Here is a 24,029-nt window from a genome sequence, read left to right as displayed (position 1 = left end):
GGACAAAAGACACACTGTGGGAGAGATTAATAATAAATATTGATTAATTGCGGAGACACAGAGCTTGAAAAGAGGTGAGTGAAGATTAAATACTCAGTACATCATGGGATGTACCAGCAGCCTTGGGCAATTGCAACGTAACTGAGAGGGTTCAGAGTCACCTGATCCAGCCTTAACTCTAAACTTTATCAAAAAGGAAAGTTTTAAGCCAATCTTAAAAGTAGAGAGGGTGTTTGTCTCCTGAATCCAAAGTGGGAGCTGATTCCACAGACCAGGAGGCTGGAAACTGAAGGCTCTGCCTCCCAGTCTACTTTTAAATACCCATAGGAGCCACAGGTAAGCCCACAGTCTTGGGGCAAATTGTTCTTTTGGAGTGATACAGTAAAGATGGGTTCTAATGATTCAATACCTTATATGTGGCGAAAAGGATTTAAAATTTAATTCTGGATTTAGTTATACAGGAAAAAAATTGTAAATAGAGTCAAATTTTGTTAATTTGCATGTTTATAACTGCTAACATCCTGCCAGGAAGTGGAGATTAAAATTATTTATATGGTTAAATATCGAATTTTTAAATGATGGATCTAAGTGCTCATGTTAATTAATGTGCATTATCCCTGCTAAATAAAAGAATTATCGCCTGTTCTTTACTGACGTACTGCCAGCTTTTCTGTGTTACGATCACAGATCCATAGGTTTCTGCAGCTCAGCACTCGAATCTGATTCTTCTGAGACATTCTCACACCTCTCCAGTTTCATGTAATCCATATATCCGGGTGTTACTGTATGCACTCAAAATAAAAACAACACAGGGTCATCAGTTTTTAATAAAATTCATCTCTTTTTTTCTGTCTGGATTAGCAGAGAGAGAACTACTGTACATGTAAATACAATTGACAGCATGCATTTTAACGTGTATCAGTTTGTTCCCTGAAGCAATATGATGTCCTGTTTTTAATGCAATTCCAAAAAATGAATATTTGATAGATGTTTTGAAAAGAATCCAAATGTAGCATAATACATTTAAACATCCTGACATTTTATTTGAAATAAAATTCAGTGGGTCACAATGTTACAGTTTTAAGATTCAAAAAGAAAATCTTAAACAAAAGCATTAACATTAGCAGTCGTTTCCACAGTGGTCATTTTTATTTTAGACTGTGTTGGAGAAAAAAAAATCAGCAGCTTATTGTATTTCCAGGGATATTCTCTATAAAATTTCAGTGCTTCATGTGCAAACAGATTACTTTCCAGTGTTGCAGCATTGGAAACTTGGTCCAAAGCACAAAAATCAAAATCATTCAAAAGATTTTAGCTATGGTTCATTTTCACCAGCCAAGGTTTACAATTAGAGATGTAGTTCCTTTTTTTCTCTCTTGGGGATTTATATGGATTTGGAAAAGGGACTTCAAAGGGAAAACCAAGTCGAGATGACCTTCTTCCAGTGCTGTACAGAGTTTACGATCAGCCGAGAAGCATGGCACTCATGTTTTATGAGGTTCTGCCGATGGAAAATGTCAAAATCAGAGGTTAACACAGATCACAATGAAAACCTCTTCATTAAGATACTTCTGGGTTCACGGCAATGTGCCAGCAGTTTCACTACTATAAGCTGGTGATTAGACTTTTCTTTTCTTTTTAATTAGCACAGTGATTAAACTGTAAAAATTGCATGCTGTATTTTTAGCCCTGTAATAGCGTTAATGTAACCTCTCAGATTACAACTACTCATACACGTAGTCAACAGCTTGCAGCAGGTGTCAAAGAAGGTGAAATGAGGCCAAAAGGCAAAGTGGACTGAGTATTGTGAAATTAACCTACTATAGTGTGGCAATATTGTCGCCAGATCATAATCATACTATTGATTGTAAGGAGATCACATGAGTTGAGTCCCTGTTTGAAATATACATTTTGGTATAGGTTTAAGCTTTGCCATCAGCACTTCTAAACTCGTTTTTATTCTGCATGACAGGAAATATGAATATTGTGTCATTTCTATTTTGTGTAATTGGCCATTTTTTGTGAACAAAACGTTTAATGTTGTATTTGTCACCTCACATCATGTACAGTAAGATTGCAAACACAAGTTAAGAATTATCAGTGGCTTCTTCAAACAATAAGATGTTTTCTGTTTATGTTATCAAGCAGATGTTATCTGATAGCGGTTCATAATTTAGCCCTTTAGTTAAAAAAAACCCTGCTCACTGGTAGTACAGCAAAGGCTCCTCTTTTACCTTACATTCACATAGCCTGTGAAAATGCAATTGCAATATCATTTACATAATAGCTTCAGCCAGGATGTACGGTACATTAAAATTAGGTCCACCAGATCTTTTAAAAACCTCCAAAGCTGCTGATGACAGAAGCCAAACAGAGCTCCTTTCCACCACATGGTGCTCATCTCGCCGTAACAGTTCCACCTTTTCGCCTCTTCCATCTCTTCTTTCCCCTCAAGAGGTCACACCCCATGCTGTAATGGAAAAAAAACAGATTGCTGAAATGTCTTGCTCTTTCTTTTTTATACACCTCTTATATCTGGTGCATTCATACCGTGGTAAAGTGTATAATGATGTACGCAGTGATGATGACAGCACCGATGACAAACGAGGCAATCCCCAAGTGGAGAGCTTTCCGACCCAGCCGTCTGGAGCCATCATAGTCCTCGTGGGTATAGCTCTTCTGGGCCTTTGGGACAATTACGGACATTACCGTACATGCTCACACTGTGTGTGTAATGTTTTGTGGGCAAATGTGCTGTGAGGAAAAGACTAGTTCCACTTTCCCAATAATAATAATCCTCATAGTGACACACAGCACGTGGCTTTCATGGGAATCTGCACCGAACATTTAGGAAATGATTATTTGTGCGTTACATCTGCACCTGCCTCTCATGTTGTCTCTAATTCATATTTGTATTGCAGCCAATGTCCTAAGCAGTGGTAACCACACGTTGCTAAGCCTGCATGCCTCATCTTATTACTCACGGCTACAGCAATGCAGCAGCTGCTGTTGGCACTCACGCCGTCTCATCTGACAACTCAAAGACTTGACATCAGTCTAAATGCATCTTTGCTATCTATTCTTCAACTTTGTTCAACTTTGTGCCACCCTGGCTGGTAATGGATGTTCTTTCCTGAGCTTTATCCACATGCTGGTCTGATAGCATCGTTGTATGGAGCATTACTGTAAGCAGTCCAGGGTGTGGTTGGATGCTTGGAAAGAAACAGGAGGTATATTTGATCTTAGCAAACATCAGCAGAAGCGTTAATGTTAGGCCACTCAGAAACGTTAAGTGGGTTGGAATAACTTTACACAGTAAAGATGCAAATTTCTCACTTGACTTATGTTTGCTCCATATTTAATAACTATTGCAATCACCCCACGTGGTCTGTAGAGTTTTTCCCAGCAGTGGTACTTTTACCTATAAAATATGCATTTATGCAGGATAACATATGCTTTGATTTTTTTTTACATTTATTTGTTTTTTTGTTTTTGTTTTTTTAATGCCAGCATACCTCTTAAAAACATTACGCATTCTAACCCACAGCTATTCATTAAACTAAAAAAAAGACAGGATTCAGAAACCTCACATTTCCAGCTTCGAGCAACTTACCAGGACAGAGAAAACCAGCGCCACAATATTGATGGGCCACGCAGGACAGAAACAGGTGAACATGGTGAGCCAGAGGTAGCTCCTCATAGGGGGAGTCTCCCGAGCCTCCTCGTTCTTCACAAAGTCAGAGCTCCCATCCAGCGAGGGCTTGGTGTTCATGACTGGCTTCAACACCCGCCGAGACAGTAGAAAGCAGAGAGGCGAAACAACAGCACTGAGACACTGGGAGACACTGGGAGGCTGGAGGTGGAAGCAGGGGAGGGGAGGCAGTGGAGCAGCGATGATGGAAGATAGAAATCAGCCAGCAGAGATTATGAGAGAGATGCAGAGGAACAGAGGCAAGAAGCCTGAGCAGATACATTTATAATGTTTTACTTCAGACTTGTAATCATGCATTTTTTTTTTGTAATCAATTATTTATTATCGCCTATATAAAAGGAGGAAGTGAAAAAAGGAAGAGAAGGTACCATCAGCTTAGTCTCAAAAGTGACAGAGCAAAATATGACACAAAAAGGTCCACCCTACCCTTTTTCCTCCAACCTCATGTACCCCCATACTCAGAACCCAGATGGTATACGTTAATGCGGTCAGAGAGAGAGTATATCAAAAAAGGAACACATAATGGATACATAAATAAAACATTAATTTTTAATAAACACATTAAAACTCTGCATGCCTCTGTGCTCCATCCCCTACTGCTCATGTATCGTGTACAGGCATGAAATAAAAAAGCTCAACAAGGAAAACAGACTTAAAACAATACATATATATTTCAACTAATTTATCTAGTAGCCTATTACATTCATAGGAATGTGTTAAATGTAATTTATTATTATTGATGGCAATGAAATGCACATTTAAAGCAATAATAAAAATAGCACTGTGCCTTGAGCCAACCCTCATTTCTTTACATTTTGTTTCCAGACCTTCTTAAGATGATCTTTTTCCCAGGTTTTCTCAAGGTTTATTTGGACATTGGCTACTTTTTCAGTCTAGTCCTTGTACCTGACCATTGTCGAAGGAATGCTTTTGTAACCCACTTACCACTGACCCAGCAATCGTCCAAACACAGAAAAGGCACCTTTCTCAAGGGATGAACCAGTGTTCTTTCTACACGAACAGCTTCTTTGTTACTAGACGCCAGGTTAAAAAAATACATAATTTCTTTAGTCAAGTCTACGAAAAATGCCAAATACAACACAGTTTGAGTTATAAAATAGTATTTTCACCAACAAGGTGATTCCCAAAAAGCTTGGGTATATCTCAGCATGGTGTGCAGTGTGTCCTTAAAAAATTCAGCGGAAAGTGGTTAAGTGGAGGATAAAATTCTTGTCACTGATGGATTCTCCTTCTCAGAGCCCGGACCTCAACATTATTGAAGCAGCGTGGGATTGTCTTGACAGAGAACAGAACAAACAGCAGAAGAGCTTTGAATGTCCTCCAAGAAGCCTGGACAACTATTCCTGAAGACTACTTCAAGAAACTATATTTATTAGTTTCAGGTTGGCCATTCTTGTATTTTGCTCGTTTGTGTTGTTGTGTTTGCACATCTCTGTTGCTTGTGGGGCTCGCACACAAGAATTTCACTCGCATGTGCTGTGCCAGTGTGCCTGCACATGTGATGTGACAATAAAAAGTGATTTGATTTGAAATTAGAAGACATCTGCCTCAGATAGTTTAGACTGTGTTGAAGAATAAAGGTAGTCATACCAAATATTCATTTTTAAGCTTGTTGGGATCCTACAAACTCCGTTTATGTACTTTTGTTCCTTTTATGTTTGCACATTTCAATACATCACTGCATCTAATTCTTACATTCCTAATAACATATAAAGAAATGTGTGGCTCAAGACTTTTGCACAATGCTGTTTTTATGGATTTTGTGCAAATTTAAAGCAACGTGGAGTAAAGCTGGTTCCCCTTTAGAGCATATCATAGTAAAGAAACTAGAATTACACATAACATTGGGGTTTGTTTGTTTTTTAAAAATTGAGTAATTTTATAAAAGGCTTATTTTTACTTATTGTTTTGTACTGAAGTTTATTACAAATGATAATTCTGGACAAATGTTAAGACGCACCAATTTTACTCAGCAAAGGCCATCTGCTGTCATGTATTTGTGCCAAATCAAGCCAATAAATGGAGCTAGAAATACAAGATCATTTTCCTTAGAAATAGTAGTTTTAAATGAAAAAAAGCAAGTCTGTGTAGGAAATCAAGAAAAACTCAAACAGGACACAAAAAAGTGGAATGTTTTAAAATAATTTATTAGGAATAAAAGTTAAAAAGTTTTGCTTTCCTCCAAAGGAATAAACACGAGAAAAATGAAAATCAGAAAATGTTACAGTGTTGACAAGATTGTTATAATGCAGTGAAATCAGCATCAGAGTTTGAAATACCATGGTAGCTCGCAGCAGACAGAGCGAGTGTATCAAAATGTTTAAAAACCTGGTATTTTGTAGATGGGGAGTGCTTTTTTATTTTATCGTGTCCGGCCAGTGCAAAATCCTAGTAGCTCTGAAAATAAGTGTTTTGGTCTAAAAACAAAACAAAAGAAATAAGTCACATTGCTCCAGTCTGTGACCTCCAGTGGATATGCAGCGATGGATGGCTGTGGGGTGGGTATGACAGGTAAACAAGAGTTAATAAGACCCCACCTTTCTAAAAGGTTCAACCACCCACACTTTTATATCAATGTTAATGTAATAATAATAATAATTAAAAAAAAGGGTCAGATTAAAATTTCACATTTGCAGCAGAGGTACCCCCCCCCCCAAAAAAAAACAACAACAAAAAAACAAAACAAAACAAAACATGGCACATTGGAAACCAATGTGAATAAGACCAAATGACACACAAATATCAACTCATCTTGCAGAGGAAATCAGTCAGAACGCAAACTGTGCACGACTGCTCCATCGTAACAGTCCTTCATTTGCCCTCACAATCATCACGTATTTAAAAATCACAGTTAAAACAACAATATGATAAAGTAAGAAGTCGTGTTTTTCCTCTCCCAACAGGAGTGCTTCCACACCCCTCGTCTCCGAACAGTAGCAAGTGTCGCTCAGTACGCAGCCCCTCACCCGCTCAAGTAAAACTCTGACGCTGCTCCTCAATGTCGTAAGACTCACGTGACGCATCATTTATAAACGCCTGGAGAGAAATACAGTAACAGACAGACAAACTGAAATGTTCTCGACCTTCATGTGAAACTATCAGTCAAGATTGATAAAAGAGATCGTACCATTTCGCCAAAACGCTCCCGCCTCCCTGACGCAAATTTTGCAGAACCCTCTCACCCGCTAACCAGCCGTATTTACAAAATTTTACAAAATTGTACACCTCATGAAGGCCTATTACGTAACAGAGACTAATGACCTTTGTCGTCTGACCATTATTAGTAACGAGTCATTGTTAAAAAACAAAACAAAAAAAAAACTACCAAGATATACACTTTGTGACACATTTGAGAAAAAGTATTAATCCCCAATGTTAAAATTCAGTATGAACTAGTGACAAATATACAGCTTTCCAGTACATTTTACATCTCCTGACCTTCAAACAGCCATCACCTGGAGATTAAACTCCTCCCATCTCAGAGAGATCAGATTAAAGAGGTCAAAGGAACCAATGAATCACAGCCAAAACAGATCATGAAATAACACAGCCATCACAAAAACATATCAGAGGAAAAACACAAAGAAATACAGCATCTGAATGTGTTGCTATTACATGTAGTGATAAACGTTTTTGCTCTTTTTGAGAAGGTTTTTTTTTTTCTTTTAAGTCCCCCCCCCCCCAAAAAAATAAAATTGTGGTGGAGTTTAGTGTGGTGTCTGTAGAGTCAACTGGATGTAGCTGACACCAGGGCAGGTTGGCTACAGGTTAGGCCACCCCAGCCGGAGACGTGGACTGGACAGAGACAGGCCAGATCAGCTCCAAAGCAGCTTCAACTCCTTCCAGCTCTCAGTCTACAGCTCTGCACTGACACACAAACCGGCGGGATTACTCACAGGTTAGGCAGCACGAAGCACTCGTATGTGTTACACTTAAAGGATGACAGCTAGCAGGAGGACTGACTCACACTCTCAGTGATACCCGTTAGTGAAGGCCGTGGCAATCAAAGGGCCCTGTGGGAGCAAGCATGCAAGGTCAGTATGATTTCATATAGCCTAAGAGCTACGCTGACTACTTTTGCCATCTTGGGCTAAAGGTGGTAATAACTGGAGTTGGAAATGTACACACACCAAAATAAGCTGTTAAATGAGGGCCAGATTAATTTTTTTTAAACACCAAATTATAGAGTTGCTGAATCTGCTTCTAATGTTTATTCTTGTGATGTTCACTCAACAAGTTCATTTAATCACTCAACATTTTAAGAAAGGCACTTATTTGCATTCTTGCATTGGCAAATAAGATTAGATAATACCACTCCTGCATCTGTCCATTCAACAGGAAGCAATTCCCACAGTTAGCTTAGCACAAAGACTAAAACCAGAAACCACCATCGCTAACCAGCATGTCTAAACTATTTTTGATTGCTTCAATGAAAACGGTTTAAAAAACACTTTTGTATAAAAAAAATAACATTTTTAATGTGAATTGCTGTTTAGAAGTACTGTTTCCAGTCTCAAGCTAAGCTAGCATGGTGATATATACAGCCTTATAGACTGTATACAAAAGATGGAAGCAGCATCCATGATGTCACTCATTAGTACCACTTTTAAGCCTCAAGATGAACCTTTTAGCCATGACAGACTTAGCTTTGGGTAAAAGGTTGTCAATCGCAAATCATTAGTTAATGAGTGGAGCCTGCTTTACACTCGTTTCTGACCCTGATCATAATTCACTAAATTAACTTACAGCAAAAGCAAAATATACACTAAAGTGACACAGGAGTCATGCTCTGCTTGCTTTTACTGGGAATGTGGATTTAAGGCACTTGCACATTGACTTCAGTAGAGCGGGGCCAATATTGGACTTTTAAGACCGATATCAAGATGTTATTTTTGTTGTGGATTTCTTGCTGTGTGGCAACAGCTAACCGCTAACCACTGTGCCACTTATATCAGGATGTAGAGACCATTTTCTCCCTCTTGGATACACAAAACCCAAACAGAATAACCTAGCATTTGTTATGCGCCCTGCCCGACTCTTCTTGGATCAGCTGGTTGTTGTATTTGTGGGGTCCCAAATGCGTATTACATAAAGGAAATTTGCATTTCTCTCTGGTGGCCAGACTATGCAACCACACAACTCATTTATCAGCCATTATAAATGCAGATACAGATAAATTAGCAAATAGCTAATATTGGCCAACAATACTGGCCCGCAGATAAATCAGTCAGATGAACCGGTTTTTAGACACGGATGCTATGCCCATCTTCTATATACAGTTTCTGTATTTAATGGACAGACAAGAGTGTGATATTGACCTTTTACATAATATCTCAGCCTAAATTATTATGATAATTAAAATATTAGAAGACAAACTGTAGGATAATGCAGTGATGTACCAGTGTTAAAGTAAGCGTTGCAGATGCTACCTGCCTTCACCGGGAAATTAGCTTAAATGTGATTTTTTTTTTTTTTTTTTTTTTTAAATGAGGACCAACAGACTTGATGTAACAGACAGAAGTTACAGCTTTAGTGATACTAAGAGTCAGACACGACTCAAATCAAAAACTGGAACACATAATTAATGGCAACAGTAACTTACCCCCAGACTATGGCTGAATCCAGTGCTTGGTGCAGGGCTTGCAGCGCTGAGGTAACTGCTGACGGCCGATTCCTGACTGGCTGTTCCATAAAGGTCTGCCATTGGACCTGGGCTGCTTGTACCTAAAAATCCAGCAGAACGAGACGGGGTGGAGCCTGAAAGTAAAAAATAATGACGTCACAATAACGGAGACATCAACCTGTCTCAACTATCATTTTAGTGCCAAGGTTAAGCGAGCAGAGGTTGGATTAATGAAGAGGACTTAACACAGATTAAAATGTAAATCTTCTAACCTGCAGGGAGAGAAAGTAATTTCTCTGTCTCACACTGGATGAGAAAAATCTCATTTTTAGACACACTAGCAGCACGGTTCATTGATTAGCATTAACAATCAGGTGATTCACCACTTATGCCCACACTGACACTTGCAGTTTAGACTAAAACTTGATAATAATTTGATTGCTGATATTTTTTCAAATTGATGATAAGTGCAGCTGAGGATGGTGAGAATAGTATTTTGACCAGATGATGGATGTTGTGTTTAATGTCATTTGGTACCTCTGACTACTGCCGCTGCTGCCGCAGCTGCCATTGGTCCATATGCCGTGAGAGGAATGGCTAAAAAAGGCAGAGAAGAAAAGATTAAGTTAAAACATATGATAGAGCAAATGTTAGATGTAAAAGGAAGCTAACAACTTTCAATAAAGAACTGCAGATTCTAGGATCATTTAACTTAAAACAGGGTCCATTGAGGTCACCAGAGGAGCCCTTTAAACCAAACACCTACTTCTTCCCCCATTACTGTCAGCAATCAGCCTACAGCTAGAAACCAAGGAGGACCGACAAACACAAACATGCAAACCAAAGAGTGATCATGTGTTGGTGCTATTGTGGGCGTGTAGCAGACTGACAACGTGCTGCTTGTAAAGTCCAGAGGAGGGACTGACTGACCTGTGAGCTCAGGGGGGTGGGGTGAAGTCAGAAGGGGAGTCCTCTCTAAGTGGAACTCTAAAACAGAAACATCAGAGTGCTGTTGAGACACACACCACCACTGCCAGCAAGGACAACACACACAAAGCCAAGGGGAGGGGCAAATCACAGGTGAGAGGAAGTACACGCACAGGGCAGGTGCGTGTACTTAAAGGACGGAAAGATGTTTTACAGTCTAAGAAGTGGAGTTAAATGACACACAGTCATCCTGCTGAGACAGCAAAACAATAGAGCAAGAGTTACAGTTTGGTCGTCCAGGCTGATCATTTCAAATCATTCAGAAGAAAGCGTCGCATTTTCTTTTACTGGAATCGTTTCCACATCACTAAAGTTCAATGTCATGCTAGCATGCATGCACACACACACTCAAGCAAAGCAGATGCAATTCCACTCCCTGATATTTACAAGCAGCCATTTGCACTCACTGTGTTTTATATGCTTCCATGGAAACATGTTTGTATTTGTGACAGTGTGTCTACTGGCTGTTCAACGTGACACTACTCCAGCTACTGACTTCATTCAGTTGACTCACTGACACAACACTCCACCTCATTATTCAATACATCCTGTGGAACGTGCGATTTCACACAAACTGGGACCTTTGTGTGAAATTCCCTCCAGCAGAAGGCTGCTGGGAGCAAACTGTGCAAATCAGTTCGGATTATTTACCTGATGTGTCCATTCTTTGTTTTATTAAACATGACCCTGAGCCACAGTCTTAGAAAGAGTCGTTTTAGTGGGCACCAGGCACTTCCAAAGGATGCACATCGACTAAAGATGGCTGTATCTTTATTCCCAGAAATAGGATTTTAAAAAGAATAGTCCTTAGGGTACAAGGAGCATAAAATATATTGCGATTACCAGGAAACTGGTAGGTGTATCCAGGAGTGATGCCAGCATAGCTCCGACTGGTGTAGGTGGCAGTCTGAAAGCCTGGATAACCTGTGGGAAGAAAACTGGCGTTAATATGCGAACTGAGGCGTACATGGGATGTATCCCGAGTGAGGACAATTACACATGTGGTGAAATACTGAACACGAAATAGATAAACAGGAATGCATGCGTGTGTGCTGTTTTGCTGCCCCCTAACAGTGAAGCTTTGTACAATCCGTGACATGCAGGTGTGTGATATCCTACACCTGTGATCTGGATTTCCTCGCAAGGACGGGACTGGGCGGATTTCTGTCATTGTCTTCACTTACACTCTCAGCGGTGCTCATTACTCAGGGAATTTCTTTGTAATGCAAGCTGACACCTGAAGAACCCACCTCAGGAGAACATTCAGGGGAATAACAATAATGTTACCCAGCATTAGCGCAACAGGATAACAAAAGTAATGTAAACATTTTTTTAAATCCTCACCTCAGAGAAAGAATTTGCCACCAAATCCTTTCTATGCACTGGATAATTAAAGAACTGAAACTGAAGAAAGTAGTTCTCAGATTGAACAGCAGGTGGTAGCACCAGCGTGGTTGTCAGTACAAGGGTAAAGGGTGTATTGTAGAGGATAATGTTCACAGTAATGGAGGTTTGAGACCTTTTTTTTCAAAGGGCCATTTCACTCATTTTACAACCCAAGGATCGACTGGAAAAACCACTGGAAAATATTGTCTTTAGCTGTGTGAGGATCCACCCCAGCTGGTGAAGTTACAGGGATGCTGGCTTTAGCTCCAGTCCACAAAAACGTGACTACAGGTGCTACAAATCAGAGGAAACAGTTTTTAAAAGAAGGGATTAAAAGGTGCTATTTGGTTGCATAAATATAAGTGTATTTCAGCCACGTTATTGCGCTCCTTTACTGTACCCCCTGTGACTTTCTAAACTGTACACAAGTGTGGTATTCAAGCTTTAATATGTAAAGTTAACACATGTATTAAAGCGCCACAGAGGTCACAGCTTTTATGAGCTGCTTGGGGGAGAGTTATAAGCTGAAGCGAGCAGCCGGCTGCAGTGGTCAGCCTTCTCCCAGCGAGGCGCCGCGTGACCTTTGAGGAAGCTGGGCCTTTAATGCTGGAGCAGTTACCGTTGGGTTCATGTGCGCCGCCACATCCTTCCTGTCCTGATCGATGCCAACTTACCCAGCATACCGATGCCCAGCATGAAGGCGTCCATCCCATACGGCATCACCCGAGAGCGCCCCCTGGCCGAGCCGGTGGGGGACATCACCTCCTTGGGCTGCGCTTTCTTGCACTCCACCTGTTTTCCAGAAGAGAGGAGAATGATCACACCTTAGTTTCTATGTTGTGCTGATGCAAGAGTGGCAAATCGAGCCCTCGTACCATTTTATTGTTGATCTCGTGGAAGTGGATCTCGCACACTTTCTCCACCACGTCTTCATTCTCAAATGTTACAAAGCCGAATCCTGACGAGCAGAAGGCAAGTTTGTAAGTTAAAAAACAGTAGATCGTAATAATTCACACAATACGCTGGAACTAGACAATAGGCCTTTCTGTACAGTAGTACAGCTAAATAGTGTGGAGTAATTAGTGGTGTAATAGCCGCTTAACACATTGCCCCCCTCCTTCTTTCAATGCTCCTTTTTCTGCACTCATCCTTCCTTCCCTCCCTCCCTTCCTGGCCAGAAGGCCCGGGCAAAGCTGGTAGGCTGTCATAATCGATCAATCCCAGGGTGGGGAGGAGGTGCTTAAGGAGGCTTTATCCTGATCCCGATTAACGGACTGGCTAATTAGACTAGCCCCGTTCGTCTCCTTGCAGCTCAGCCCACAGGAAGGAGGACGATGGGGGGTGTGGAGGGGTTGGAGAGGGATCAATAGACAACCAGAAATGGGTGGGGGAACAGTAGAGGAAAAAAACGAGGAAGAGTTGAGGGAAGGCGGGGTCAGTCCATCTCACCTCTGTGTCTGTTGGTGGTCTTGTCGAACATGAGCATGGCATCGTCGACCTGAGGGGAGACAAACAACACAGTTTTTTACTCAGAGCTCTCTCTCTCTCTTTCTCTCTCTCACCACGCGGCATATTGCCTGACCTCAGCCCTTCTCAAGTTCTGCAGGGAGGCTCAGCAACAGATGGACAGAAAGCGGGAGGAGGGGAGGGGGGAGGCAGAGGGAGGGCTGCAGACGAGCGACAGGTTACAAAGAGGAGGCCGAGGGGGCAAAAACAGGAAGATATGTTGAAAAACTCCACAACAAGCTCACGTACATAACAGGCGATACAAAAAGTTGGAAGCTGCGTTAGCTCCTTCTTACAGAGAGCTAATAAACCACCCACCCTCTGACCCCCTCCAGAGTTTGATATAACCATGGCAACTGTACAAAAAGTCCTTATAAGAAAAAAAAGGGGGAAAAAGAAAAAGAAAGGAAAGTTCAAGCCCAACATCAAATATGCCTTATGAATGATGGGAGAGTGCCAATGACACAAAGAGCACTGCAAAGAGAGAAACACTGACACACACACACACACGAAAAAGTAGCGAGTCACAAGCAGAAAGGTGAATCCATCGGGCAGGTGGCGACTCGATGAGAGGGGAGAGCTGATAGTGAGAGGAATAGCGACAGGTGGAGATGTGGTGAAAGAGAGCACAGAGAGTCCTGTAAGAGGGAGAAAGGGGAAAAAAGGAAAAAAGAGTGGGTCAAAGTGGAAAGGGAGGAAAAAGAGGAGACAAAGGGAGAGGGAGAGGGAGAACAAAGAGGCCTGGAGGCTTTGTTTGTTGGCACAGTCAGCCATAATTCCTCCTCCTCTTCTCCCTTTGACCTCTCCCTCTGGCCCGGCCTCCCTTTATAGAGCAAAGACACAGGTGTCTGTTCGACACACACACACACACACACACACACACACACACACACACACACACACACACACACACACACACACACAGCTTCTTTTGTCAAAGTTGACCTACTCTTTAGCTCAGTCTCTGCTTTTATTTCTCTCGCTTTTAGTCTCTTCTGACATGTTTATACTTCAGAGCTCCACAAAAACATTTGGTAAGTAAATCTGTGCTCTCGGTCTATAATAAGTTTACTGGAGACAGTCCACAGAGTAATTTGTCATAGTGACATTGGAGTGTCAGTCCTTGCCCAGTGTCTGTGTATGTGTGTGTGAGAACCCACAAGGGCAATTTGCCTACAGAAAGGTCAAAGGTGAGTGAGGAGTGTCAGTGTGCCTCTCAAGTCACTGCTTACTTCCAGCCTGACATTTACTCACTGCCTACAAGTCTCCATCTCTGCACAAAAAAAAACCAAAAAAAACCAGCCTTTATTCTGGACACCAGTGGGAGAAACGGCCCAAAGTTACTACAAAGTCAAGCAGAGGAAAGGGTCGGCGTGCAGACTGGCGCAAGTGATTGATGATCAGACTAAAGCAAACAGAAACCCGACGTGGGCTCAAACCGCACATGTCGGCCTTTGGGATGCTATGAAGAAGATCAAAACAATATTTAATGGCGGGAACAGAATTAACTGCACAATATTTCAAACACTGAGCATTTTCACAGAGTACTGCCAAACAATATTCCCCCTCGTCCTTCCCCCCCACCTCTCATCTTCCCTGTTATCCCCTGCCCATCCCTCTCCGCACTCCTTTGTCCTCACCAGGACGGGACACAAAAGGTCCAGTGAGGCAGTCTAATCAGGAACTTCCATGGATGGCTGAAGCCTGCATTTCACCGTCCATCCCTGGATATATCTCTCGGCAAAAATTCATCTAGACGCTATGATTGAGGAGGGAGCAACAGAGGAACTCGAGGCCAAACCTTTCGGCACTGGAAATGAAGCAACGCGCGGTCAGAAACGCAGCACCTCAGACCGAGTCTTTGCATCTTTGCTTTTAAAACATTTTAAAGGGCTTGAGGTGCAGACTGAAATCTGCTGGACAAAAAAGTCTGAATGATAACTTTGCACAAGATCCCCGAAAAACTGAAAGAACTGAGTGTGTGAATGTAAACCACACGTATTACATGCGGTCAGTTTCATATCAGAAGACACACTGGATTGTAATTAATCCAGAAACCACCAGTATGCAGATAACTTCAGAACAAACTAGCAAAATATTTGCCCAGCTTTATACAGCAGTATAATGGTCCCCCCCCGCCACCACCACCGATCAGCACTCACACATACCCCATTTTGACCCAGTTCCCTCTCTTACCCCTCTGCAAACCTCCCTCAGTAAGGCCCTCCCTCCCTTGACGATGCCTTTGTCAGCCCACGGTCTATTTTTCGGCCCCCACGCCTTTCAGAATCTTGCAAAACACAAAACATCTTTAAAAAAAAAAAAGTTTTCAAACCTAATTTTTAAAAACACCGACGTAAGAAACTGAAGGAAGAGCGCCAAGTTTACAAGCTTTTTTACAACAACTCAACTTCTATTTATTGCTCCCAAACTCGTGAGTTGGACCCCCCCCACTCTCCACAACCAACACACTTATGCTAACGCCGCCTCATCCCTCCTCCCGCAGAACAAAACCCCCTTACCCGCAGAATTACTTGGGGACAATGGACAAGCCGGGTCACCACGGTAACGGGCCAGGAGGGGGTTGTGGGTAGGAGCAGCTGTTACATCAGATTAATTCAGATTCTGATAATCCCTCCTCCTTCCTCTCCATCACCACACACTCACTACAAAACTTTTCTCCCCCTTCCTCACACAACCTCCTCCTCCACTCCCCCCCCACCCCTCGCTCCGTCTTCCAGTCCCCCTAAACTTCGCCTGCTGCTCCCAGAGCCTCCTAGCCTCGTTATTTTTTTCTGTCCTCGTCGAGCCTTTTTTTCTCGCCCTCCTCCCCAGTAACTCCTTCACTCCCAGTCAAGTCGCTTGATTCAAAGTGAAGTTTTTCTCCGAGAATGTGCTGTGAATCTGAACCTGCCGAGCTTGTGGGATGTGGTACTACGGCTTTTCTGAGCTGCTGATTTGTTTCTGCACCGGCAAACTTATGCAAGTCCGTAAGGACTGGCTGGTTTCATTCCAAACCGCGTGGACCCACCACTCACCTTCCCAAACTGGTCAAAGTACTGCTTGACGTCCTCGATAGTCGTGTTCACCGACAGGCCTCCCACAAAGATTTTCTTGGTTCGAGTGACCAACTGGACAAAAGAAGGAGGAAAGAAAGGGCAGCACTCATGAACCAGTTTCATTAGAAATGCATGCACATGGAGTTCAGTGAGAGCTACATTTGATTATAAAGCTGTGTCACTAAAGCTGATCATATGAAGTCATTAAGTGTAATGGTAGAATTATCATCCACACGTTTTCTTTAGGCCGTTTAAGTACACAATACAAACTGCTGCCAGGTTTTACAAGAGCACAGGCCACATGTGAAAGTGTCTGACTGACTAGCCGTAATGACACTAAGCAAGAATGCAACACTCTGTTTTAAAGGCTGTGAATGACTTTCCTCCTCTAAGTTTGATGTCCTCAAGCTGTGAAGATTTAAAAAAAACAAAACAATAAAAAGCCCTGATTTTAAAAGATTCACATGCTAAGGATTCGGCTTCTCGTGTGTTATTCGCTGACCAGCAATTCACAAAATCTTTTAATAAAAAGCAGGACTTCCTGCGTTCCTCCAATCGTGTGCACAGGAAGCATTGGACACCTGTTATTATTTATTTGGGCTTTTTTGTTTCACTTCCTCGCAGTTTGTCTGATGCCAGTGAGCGAAGTGAGTGAGTGATGCTGTATGACGTATTGCTGGCTTTCCATTAGTGAATATATAAAATTTATTCTTAGCAGTCAGTGAGAGAAAACCAAAAGAATAAACTGTTGTTCAATGTTCAATTTCTGTAACTATAACACTACAAATGACTCACTAAAATATAAACATGGGCAGTGTTGTTGCGGTTTTTAATCTGTCCCAGCAGTCCAAAAGGAAAACCACTTTTTTTTTTTTACTAAACTGAGCCATCAAACATTCAGAGATTGGACTCGTCAAATTTTGGGTCCTTTTTTTTTTTTTAAAGACCTAAAACAACTAATTGATTGCCAGAATTGCCGACTCATTTTATATACTTCGACTAACTGATTAATTAGACTAATCATTCGAACAGCGCTGGACACCAACTTAAGTCAGGGTGGGACTTTGGAGTACAACAGTAAATGCAAATTTTTAAAAAGAAAAAGATCAGTAAAACTGAAATTCCAGCTATTTGTCAAAGCACAGCTACAAATTGTACATCAAACAAAAGGAAAACAGTTGTTTTGTTCATTATTATAAGGCTCCGCTTGGCTCTGATTTGACTTACATGAACATCATTGCTTTGAAATGTAACACCGACATTCAGGTGAGGGTCTAAAAGGTTTTGTTAACCTGTGCTCACATCAGCATTATGAGGCACTGTCCCAGATACGTGACAGAAAACACGCGCGAGGAGGCCGCTCGACTCACCTTGGGCTGGGCTCTGCGAGGAAATGCGACCTTTGGATCGATCTAAAACAAAGGATATAGAGAAAAGAGGACCTGGTTAGTGATGCGCTGCTATAACCCGCCGCCTTGCCCTGGTGTATTCTGATATCAGACCCTCATCTTTCATTCTTTAGCAAGTCAGCAGAGAAGGTACAACACATCCAGGTTATCCTGTCATGCCTAGCGCACGTGTTCACTAATACCACACAACACTGATGTCTAAAAAACCTGTTTTTCACATCAAACTTGGGCCTCGCTGTACTAGAAAACGTGACGACACCACAACGAAAAATCTACAGATTTCTCTTTAAATCAGAAATCCGAATGCAGACTTTGGCCACTCAAGCGTCGAGTCTTCCAGGTGTGTGATGCCAGTGTGCGTGTTTACGTGTATCAACACTGATGTAGTGATTGCGTCTTATTTTGGCCACACCTCCAGCACGATCAAGTGTATAATAATCTGTACCAGACTCCAGCGAGCGTCTCTTAATAAAGTACTTACAAATTGTTGATCATTTTCCATCAACCAAGACAAAACGGGAAAAAACTCTGCCTGAAAAGGCCGACTGAATCGAAGCGAGTGCGTGCTCTACATTCTTCTGCTTAAGCCACACATTGTCAGTGAGTGTGCAGCGTGTGCGAGGGTGTGCTACTAGTTTGTGTTTTTTTTATTTTGCATGGATTTGCCTGTGTGGTGCAGGCACATGCATCTCTGGCTTGATCGATCGTGTAAATTTCCGTGCATGTGCGCGTGTGTGTGTGTGTGTGTGTGTGTGTGTGTGTGTGTGTGTGTGTGTGTGTGTGTGTGTGTGTGTGTGTGTGTGTGTGTGAGCGTGCTCGCGCAGGTGGAATGCCTGGGAATGTCCGGCGAACCCCAGGCCTCTCTCGTCACCACCATGTGACATGTGATCTCCTGGAATCTCACACGGACACCACAATCACAAACACACCTCACCTCGGCGAGGAAGGAGAGCCGGAGACGGAGGTCAAGTGTGTCAGAAAGACAGCGGGAGAAAACGAGGAAGGAGAGGAAGACAAAGAGCTGTCAATCACATCGCGCTGACAGCGGACACACCAAGTCTGTTCGTTCGATTTTGGCCTGCTTGTGACGCAAGCGATGACAACAATAGAAACCATTCGACCTGTGTGATCTTTAGGTGGTCTGGCTGGTCTGCCCTGCAGTCCGTCATCTTTACTTCCAGAAAAATAAAAGTGCTTTTTTTTAACTGAGTAACTCATTTCAGATTAATACAACCCCAAAAAACCAACAACAACAAAAAAAACCCAAACTGATGTGGACTAACCCCCCGAATGTCACCAAGGTTAAGATTGGAGAGAGAGCCAAACCACACCATGAAGATGCAATCATAGACAGGCTGTAAAATTGGAATTTGAGACCTCTATATTAGTCTATACGGTCTAATAGAGCTAGAGAACAACTAGACTACGCCACACTGTACTGCTGTTACACTAACAGATGGTGAGACAGTACAGCGCTAAGATTAGTCCGTAACCATGAGAGGGTAGAGTTGAACTACAGTAGAGAGCTAGAGCCTCTATGGTAAACCGTGTGCATTTACCAGAGTTTTCTAATGAGAGTCGACATCACCAACGCAAGTTTCTGTCTCTTATTTATTTATTTCACTTTCTTTCTAGAGAGCAGAGTGAGAAGACTATAGGCTAACACTGGAGGATCAGATGCAGAGTCTACTGTTTAGTTTCTATGGTGGCTAGACTACTCTGATAGTCACCTCCGGTCACCAACCCTCCCGATGTCCAAAACTCCTGTGTACATTCAAACAAACAAGACACACACACACACACACACACAAACACACAAAATCAAACACATGGCAGCACACGGCACATCCGTGGTGAGGAAATTGTGAACATTAAGCACATGAAGTGGCCGTGTTTATCGGACTCATCCCGTTGCCTCAGGTGTTCAGAGTGTGACACAGGAGACCAGCTTTGCTTTCACCTGCTGAACGTTTCTTTCTACTTACTTAAAAACTGACCTTACATGCAAGAAGTGAACTTTACTGGGAAATTCCCAATGCACATACATACTGACTGGACTTTTATGAGGCTGGGGCATCTTGTTCTCAATGATTAACGACTCTAAACAAAATTTGTTTTGTTGGGTTTTTTTGGGTGGGGGACGGCTTTAATTTAAAAAACATTCACTCGTGAGATTTTTATATTTAAAAAACAAACAAACAAACATAAACATATGGGACAGAAATATCATGAATACATGTGAGGCCTCAGAGGTGTAGTTTAGAGAGGAGTCTAACCTCACCGGACTCAAGGTAACAGGGAAGAAGCTGAACGTAATTCCAAGAGAGGTTTATGAAATCAGGGTAATCCCCTTTGACCGGCTACATCCCAGCTATGCAACAGTTGGCCGAGTGTGCTGCCTGTCACAGCCTGAGCTGGGAACGCACTTAAAGCAACGCACCGATTGGGCCGCACTCAACATCTCAGAGGAACAACTCAAGCTTGTTGACTCCAATCCTATTAGTTAGGAGAGTCACAGTAATCACAGACGGGGTTATCCTGCCCCCACCACCACCTCAGTCTTTCCACTCATCTCAGTATGGAAATGGTTAAGCAGGAGGGGGGAGTAGGATAACCCCTAATGCAACTCGAACTAAAAGGCTGTGTGACTTTGTTGTAAAACTCTCCACAGTTGCACCTTGGAGCTGCAGCTGAATGGACACTTTGTCCCACAAAAGGTGTCTTTTGCTTCGGCCGTCACTAACTTTACAGACAGTGGGAAGCCGGGAGGACACCCAGAGGGGCAGCTAGCAGAGCAGCAGTTGCATAAATCACAGTAAGGCCTGCTGCAGCACACTGGTCAAAACCGGACAGCATCTGTCCTTCAAACACAATAAGTACCAATAAATTCCTCTGCAGCACAGTATTCGCTCCTCAGCCTCGCGGCCGAGCAAAGCTGCGTTAATTCCAGTGCTGGAGCGGTTCAGTCGGTCACAGCATGGCACATTCTTTCTGTTGCCACTGGAGAACTTTTCTCTCTCCCTCTCTAACAGGATAACCTGTCTGCATGAGAGAGGGGAGAGGGGGCAGGGTGAGCAGCGGTCTAAAAGGGCTACTCTACTCACCATCCAACCCCTGTGGCTGATCACTGAGCCCTTTCCACACCACACACACAGGCTGCCACGGCACCCCTACCAAAACACCCAAGTGCCAGCCACAAGGGGACCTTCCACGGCCCGTGAGGCTGCGCTGATGCACGAGCTGCGGTGGAGTGGGGGGGGTGTCAAATTAAAGACAAGGAATCATTATCGGTGGAGCCAGCGATGAATTTAATAAGTTGCTTATCTGAAGGATAAACCGTCGGTGTCATGACCTCTTCTCTCTGCGCCTGCAACTGTTTGCGCAGTCTGATTTCTGGTATCCAAGAAATGATTGTAAATGATGTGCATTGTTATCTTCTTTCTTTTGTGACAGAGCCATTCTTCAACTGTGAAGAAAGGGGGGGGGGGGGGGGGGGTCACTATGGAAACAAACCCCATGGTGAGTTAGTGGCGTCCAACCATGATGGTGCTACTTGTCATAGCTGTCGTGCCTGCAAGTGACACTATAGCAGTCGGGCACTTGGGAAACCAACAAACTATGAAGAGCTGAATTCAGCTTAACTTCTGTATCAAACACCCCCAACACACTCCTCCAAAAATGTCACTTTTGAAGTCATAATAACAGAAATGTCTTATTTCTGTAACTTTCTACAGTGAACAACCATTTTTTTTCCCCTTCTTCATCTTCTCCTCGTCCATTTCCTTCTACAACACCTCCACTTATCTCCCAGAGAAGGTGAATCGTGCAGAGCACAAAAGAGGGGAAAGAAGAAATAGGCTTCCCTCATTTCAATACAGTCACTAACCCGCAGCCATTACCACTCCCACTGAGGAGAGAGGCGGGGGCAGCGGTCCCTATGGCGACCAACGGGCCACATTGTTCCCAGGCCAGCCCACATTCATTACTGACAAAGACACACACGCACACACACACACACACACACACGCACACACACTCACTCTGCAACACAGGCGATTAATACATTTGAAGTTAGAATTCACACAGGTGAAAAAGGCCTGAATGTGCGACTTTCTCGAGGCTACATTCACAGTTTTTCCGTGATCAACAGGAAGCTCACGGGAGTCTGATTGTTGCCGCATTCACACCTTGATGGTTTCAGGTTGCATTTTCTCGTTTCATTGAGAAAGTTTTTTTTCGGGGTCAATTCGACCCCTTGGGGGCAGGAGGAGAAGAAGGGGAAAAAAACCAACAGCAGAAAGGAAAGTCTTGCTTTCCTCTTCCTAGAGGCCAAATCAAAGATTGGCAGTGAATTCAACCCTGTCCAGCCCCCCCCCCCCTTGTTTCTATGGAAATTGACACTGGGTAACATTTTGCCTGTTTGTCTAAAGAGAGCGAGAGAGAGGAGAGAAAGAGCACTTTTTCCCCCCTCCCATGTGTCTCCGCTAACATCTTTGAGATGAACAGGTTCATGTGTAAGGTGTGGCGGCGGGCAGACTCGAGCGACACCAACATGGTGGAACGATCGTAAACACACCAAAAATGGAGCAATGTTACACCTCTGTAGCGGATTATTGGAAAATCCACTAATCAAACAGTGAGCAATGGGATTATCCGGTGGTGGGAAGTAAATACAGAGAACTCACTGTTTTGGAGTCCAACTCGTGCCTGGTTTGAGCCAAAACTTTATCCACGCCAGCCTGATCGACAAAGGTGACGAATCCGAACCCTCTGTGGGCATCAGGGTGGGGGGAGGTGGGGAGTGAGGGAGAGAGAGAGAGGGAAGGCATTACTGACACATGTTGATATGACACATTACGAGGAGCGAGAAAATCGCAGAAATTCAGACAAACTTCCAAGCTCCGGGAACAGCTCCCTCACCTCGAGCGCTTAGTAACTGGATCTCGCATCACCATACACTCCTTCACCTCGCCATACTTGCAGAAGTACTCCTTCAGACCCTCTGGGAATCAAACAAGGCAGGATAGAAGACACAGGAAACAAGTGGTCAACAAGCAATAAGTACTTTAATATCAAAAAGTTAACCAAAGGGGATGGGATTGGGGGGAGGGGGGTGATTTGCCTGCTGAGATTTGTTTCGTCAAACTTCCTGCATTTTTAGATTAAAAGTGACAAAACATTAAAACGTGTTCACGTGTCAAAAGAAAATTCAAATCACAAATCACTTCCAATCTCAAGAATTTAACACCTCCCCACCACCCCTTTAATGAGCTTATAAGAATCCACTATGGTATATGTGAATGGGGGCATTCATTCTGAGCGTGTTTGCCACTTCAAAACTAAAAAAAAGAGACAACAAATAAAAACAAGCTGAGTTCATCCCAACAGACACCGTAACAAACACAGCTTTTCCAATAAGTTTGGTTTGGCTCCCTGTGATCCACGCCAGGATTTCTAACGACATGGTGGCATTTCAGGAGAGCTAGTGTTGGAAAAAAAAAAAAGATTTACCTTGTGTTGTTTGCCAGCTGAGTCCACCTATGAACATTTTGCTGCGGAAAAACAGAGAAAATATTTCTATTTAGGCGACACAGTCATCGTTTCTTTTTTAAAAACCTCCGGTGAAATTAATGCGGCACCTCAGAAATGACAAAGTTGAGACCTGGAAAGTTTAACCGTGGAGCTTTTTTTTTTTTTTTTTAAAGGTGGATGATCAGGGAGAATCACCTCTGATTTTACGCGAGAGCTGTGCGTGTGCGTGGAAGTCCTCTCGCAGGATAGCAGGTTTGTTTCAGAGGTGTGTGTATGTGTGATCAGAGGTGCGAAAGAAAGTTTAAAAAACAAAGTTTTCTTCCATTACCAGGGGTCATGCGGGGAGTCCGCGGTGGACAGGCTGCTCTGGCTCCCTTCCGTCTCCATTCCGTGTCCTCGCGCCGTGTGTGAGTGGGTGCTCTGTGTGTGTGTCCGGGCCGAGCCGTGCGGGAAAACAGGCGGAGAGTGAGTGAGAGGAGCTGGGCGGGTTTGGCCCGGGGTGACAGAGAGGGGAGCGGGCCAGATGCAGGCTGGGACAGACTCCTCCTCCCCCCTCCAGTCAGTCCTCGCTGTTGTCTCTCACTCACGCTCTCTCTCTCTCATCCCACCACCGAGACACGCGGCTACGGAGTCAAAGCTGCTGCCATCACTACCACCGCTTCCGGGAACGCCTTTAAAAATAAAAGCATTGACTGGGTAGCACCTGTACAGTTTTTACCGAGAAAAGTGTTTAGGTCTTTAAAAAACAAAACAAAACAAACAAACAAACAAAAACATAAGGATTGAAAGAAAAA

General features: G+C 43.1%; 2 protein-coding genes across 4 annotated transcripts; both read right to left on the bottom strand.

Moving 5' to 3' along the window:
• Positions 1-1,068: 1,068 nt before the first annotated feature.
• On the bottom strand, positions 1,069-3,862 carry LOC113033884 (transmembrane protein 233-like). The gene is made up of 3 exons (XM_026188053.1): positions 3,614-3,862; positions 2,551-2,685; positions 1,069-2,470 (listed from the first exon to the last, which is right to left on the bottom strand). Exons 1-3 carry the CDS (start codon positions 3,770-3,772, stop codon positions 2,459-2,461), a joined length of 306 nt encoding a protein of 101 aa, XP_026043838.1. The 5' UTR covers positions 3,773-3,862; the 3' UTR covers positions 1,069-2,458.
• A 1,997-nt stretch (positions 3,863-5,859) lies between these two features.
• msi1b (musashi RNA binding protein 1b) lies at positions 5,860-23,788 on the bottom strand. Of its 3 annotated transcripts, none has more exons than XM_026187622.1 (15): positions 23,564-23,788; positions 23,215-23,255; positions 22,624-22,705; positions 22,389-22,473; positions 17,665-17,706; positions 16,274-16,366; positions 13,179-13,227; positions 12,605-12,687; positions 12,404-12,521; positions 11,187-11,267; positions 10,287-10,343; positions 9,894-9,953; positions 9,336-9,490; positions 7,701-7,746; positions 5,860-7,600 (listed from the first exon to the last, which is right to left on the bottom strand). In XM_026187622.1, the coding sequence occupies exons 1-14, from the start codon at positions 23,620-23,622 to the stop codon at positions 7,705-7,707; spliced, it is 1,047 nt and encodes a 348-aa protein (XP_026043407.1). In that variant the 5' UTR covers positions 23,623-23,788; the 3' UTR covers positions 5,860-7,600; positions 7,701-7,704. The 3 variants fall into 3 exon arrangements, with proteins under 3 accessions (XP_026043407.1, XP_026043405.1, XP_026043406.1); XM_026187620.1 differs by having other exon boundaries at positions 5,862-7,595; positions 23,564-23,726; XM_026187621.1 differs by lacking the exon at positions 10,287-10,343 and having other exon boundaries at positions 5,862-7,600; positions 23,564-23,726.
• Between the last annotated feature and the right edge of the window lie 241 nt (positions 23,789-24,029).

This window comes from Astatotilapia calliptera, chromosome 12 (genome assembly GCF_900246225.1).
Source record: "Astatotilapia calliptera chromosome 12, fAstCal1.2, whole genome shotgun sequence".
Classification (NCBI taxonomy): Eukaryota; Metazoa; Chordata; class Actinopteri; order Cichliformes; family Cichlidae; genus Astatotilapia; species Astatotilapia calliptera.
The sequence above is the reverse complement of the archived record's forward strand: the minus strand, read 5'-3'. Positions and strand labels throughout refer to the sequence as shown.

Excerpts from the sequence above, each read along its gene's own strand:
- msi1b (XM_026187622.1), bottom strand. The coding sequence starts at position 23,622 with ATGGAGACGGAAGGGAGCCAGAGCAGCCTGTCCACCGCGGACTCCCCG. Across the intron at positions 23,256-23,563 it reads GACTCCCCGCATGACCCCTG|CAAAATGTTCATAGGTGGAC; the intron begins GTAATGGAAGAA and ends GTTTTTCCGCAG. Across the intron at positions 10,344-11,186 it reads ATACACCTACCAGTTTCCTG|AGTTCCACTTAGAGAGGACT; the intron begins GTAATCGCAATA and ends TTTCTGTTTTAG.
- LOC113033884 (XM_026188053.1), bottom strand. The coding sequence starts at position 3,772 with ATGAACACCAAGCCCTCGCTGGATGGGAGCTCTGACTTTGTGAAGAAC. Across the intron at positions 2,686-3,613 it reads CGCTGGTTTTCTCTGTCCTG|GCCCAGAAGAGCTATACCCA; the intron begins GTAAGTTGCTCG and ends ATTGTCCCAAAG.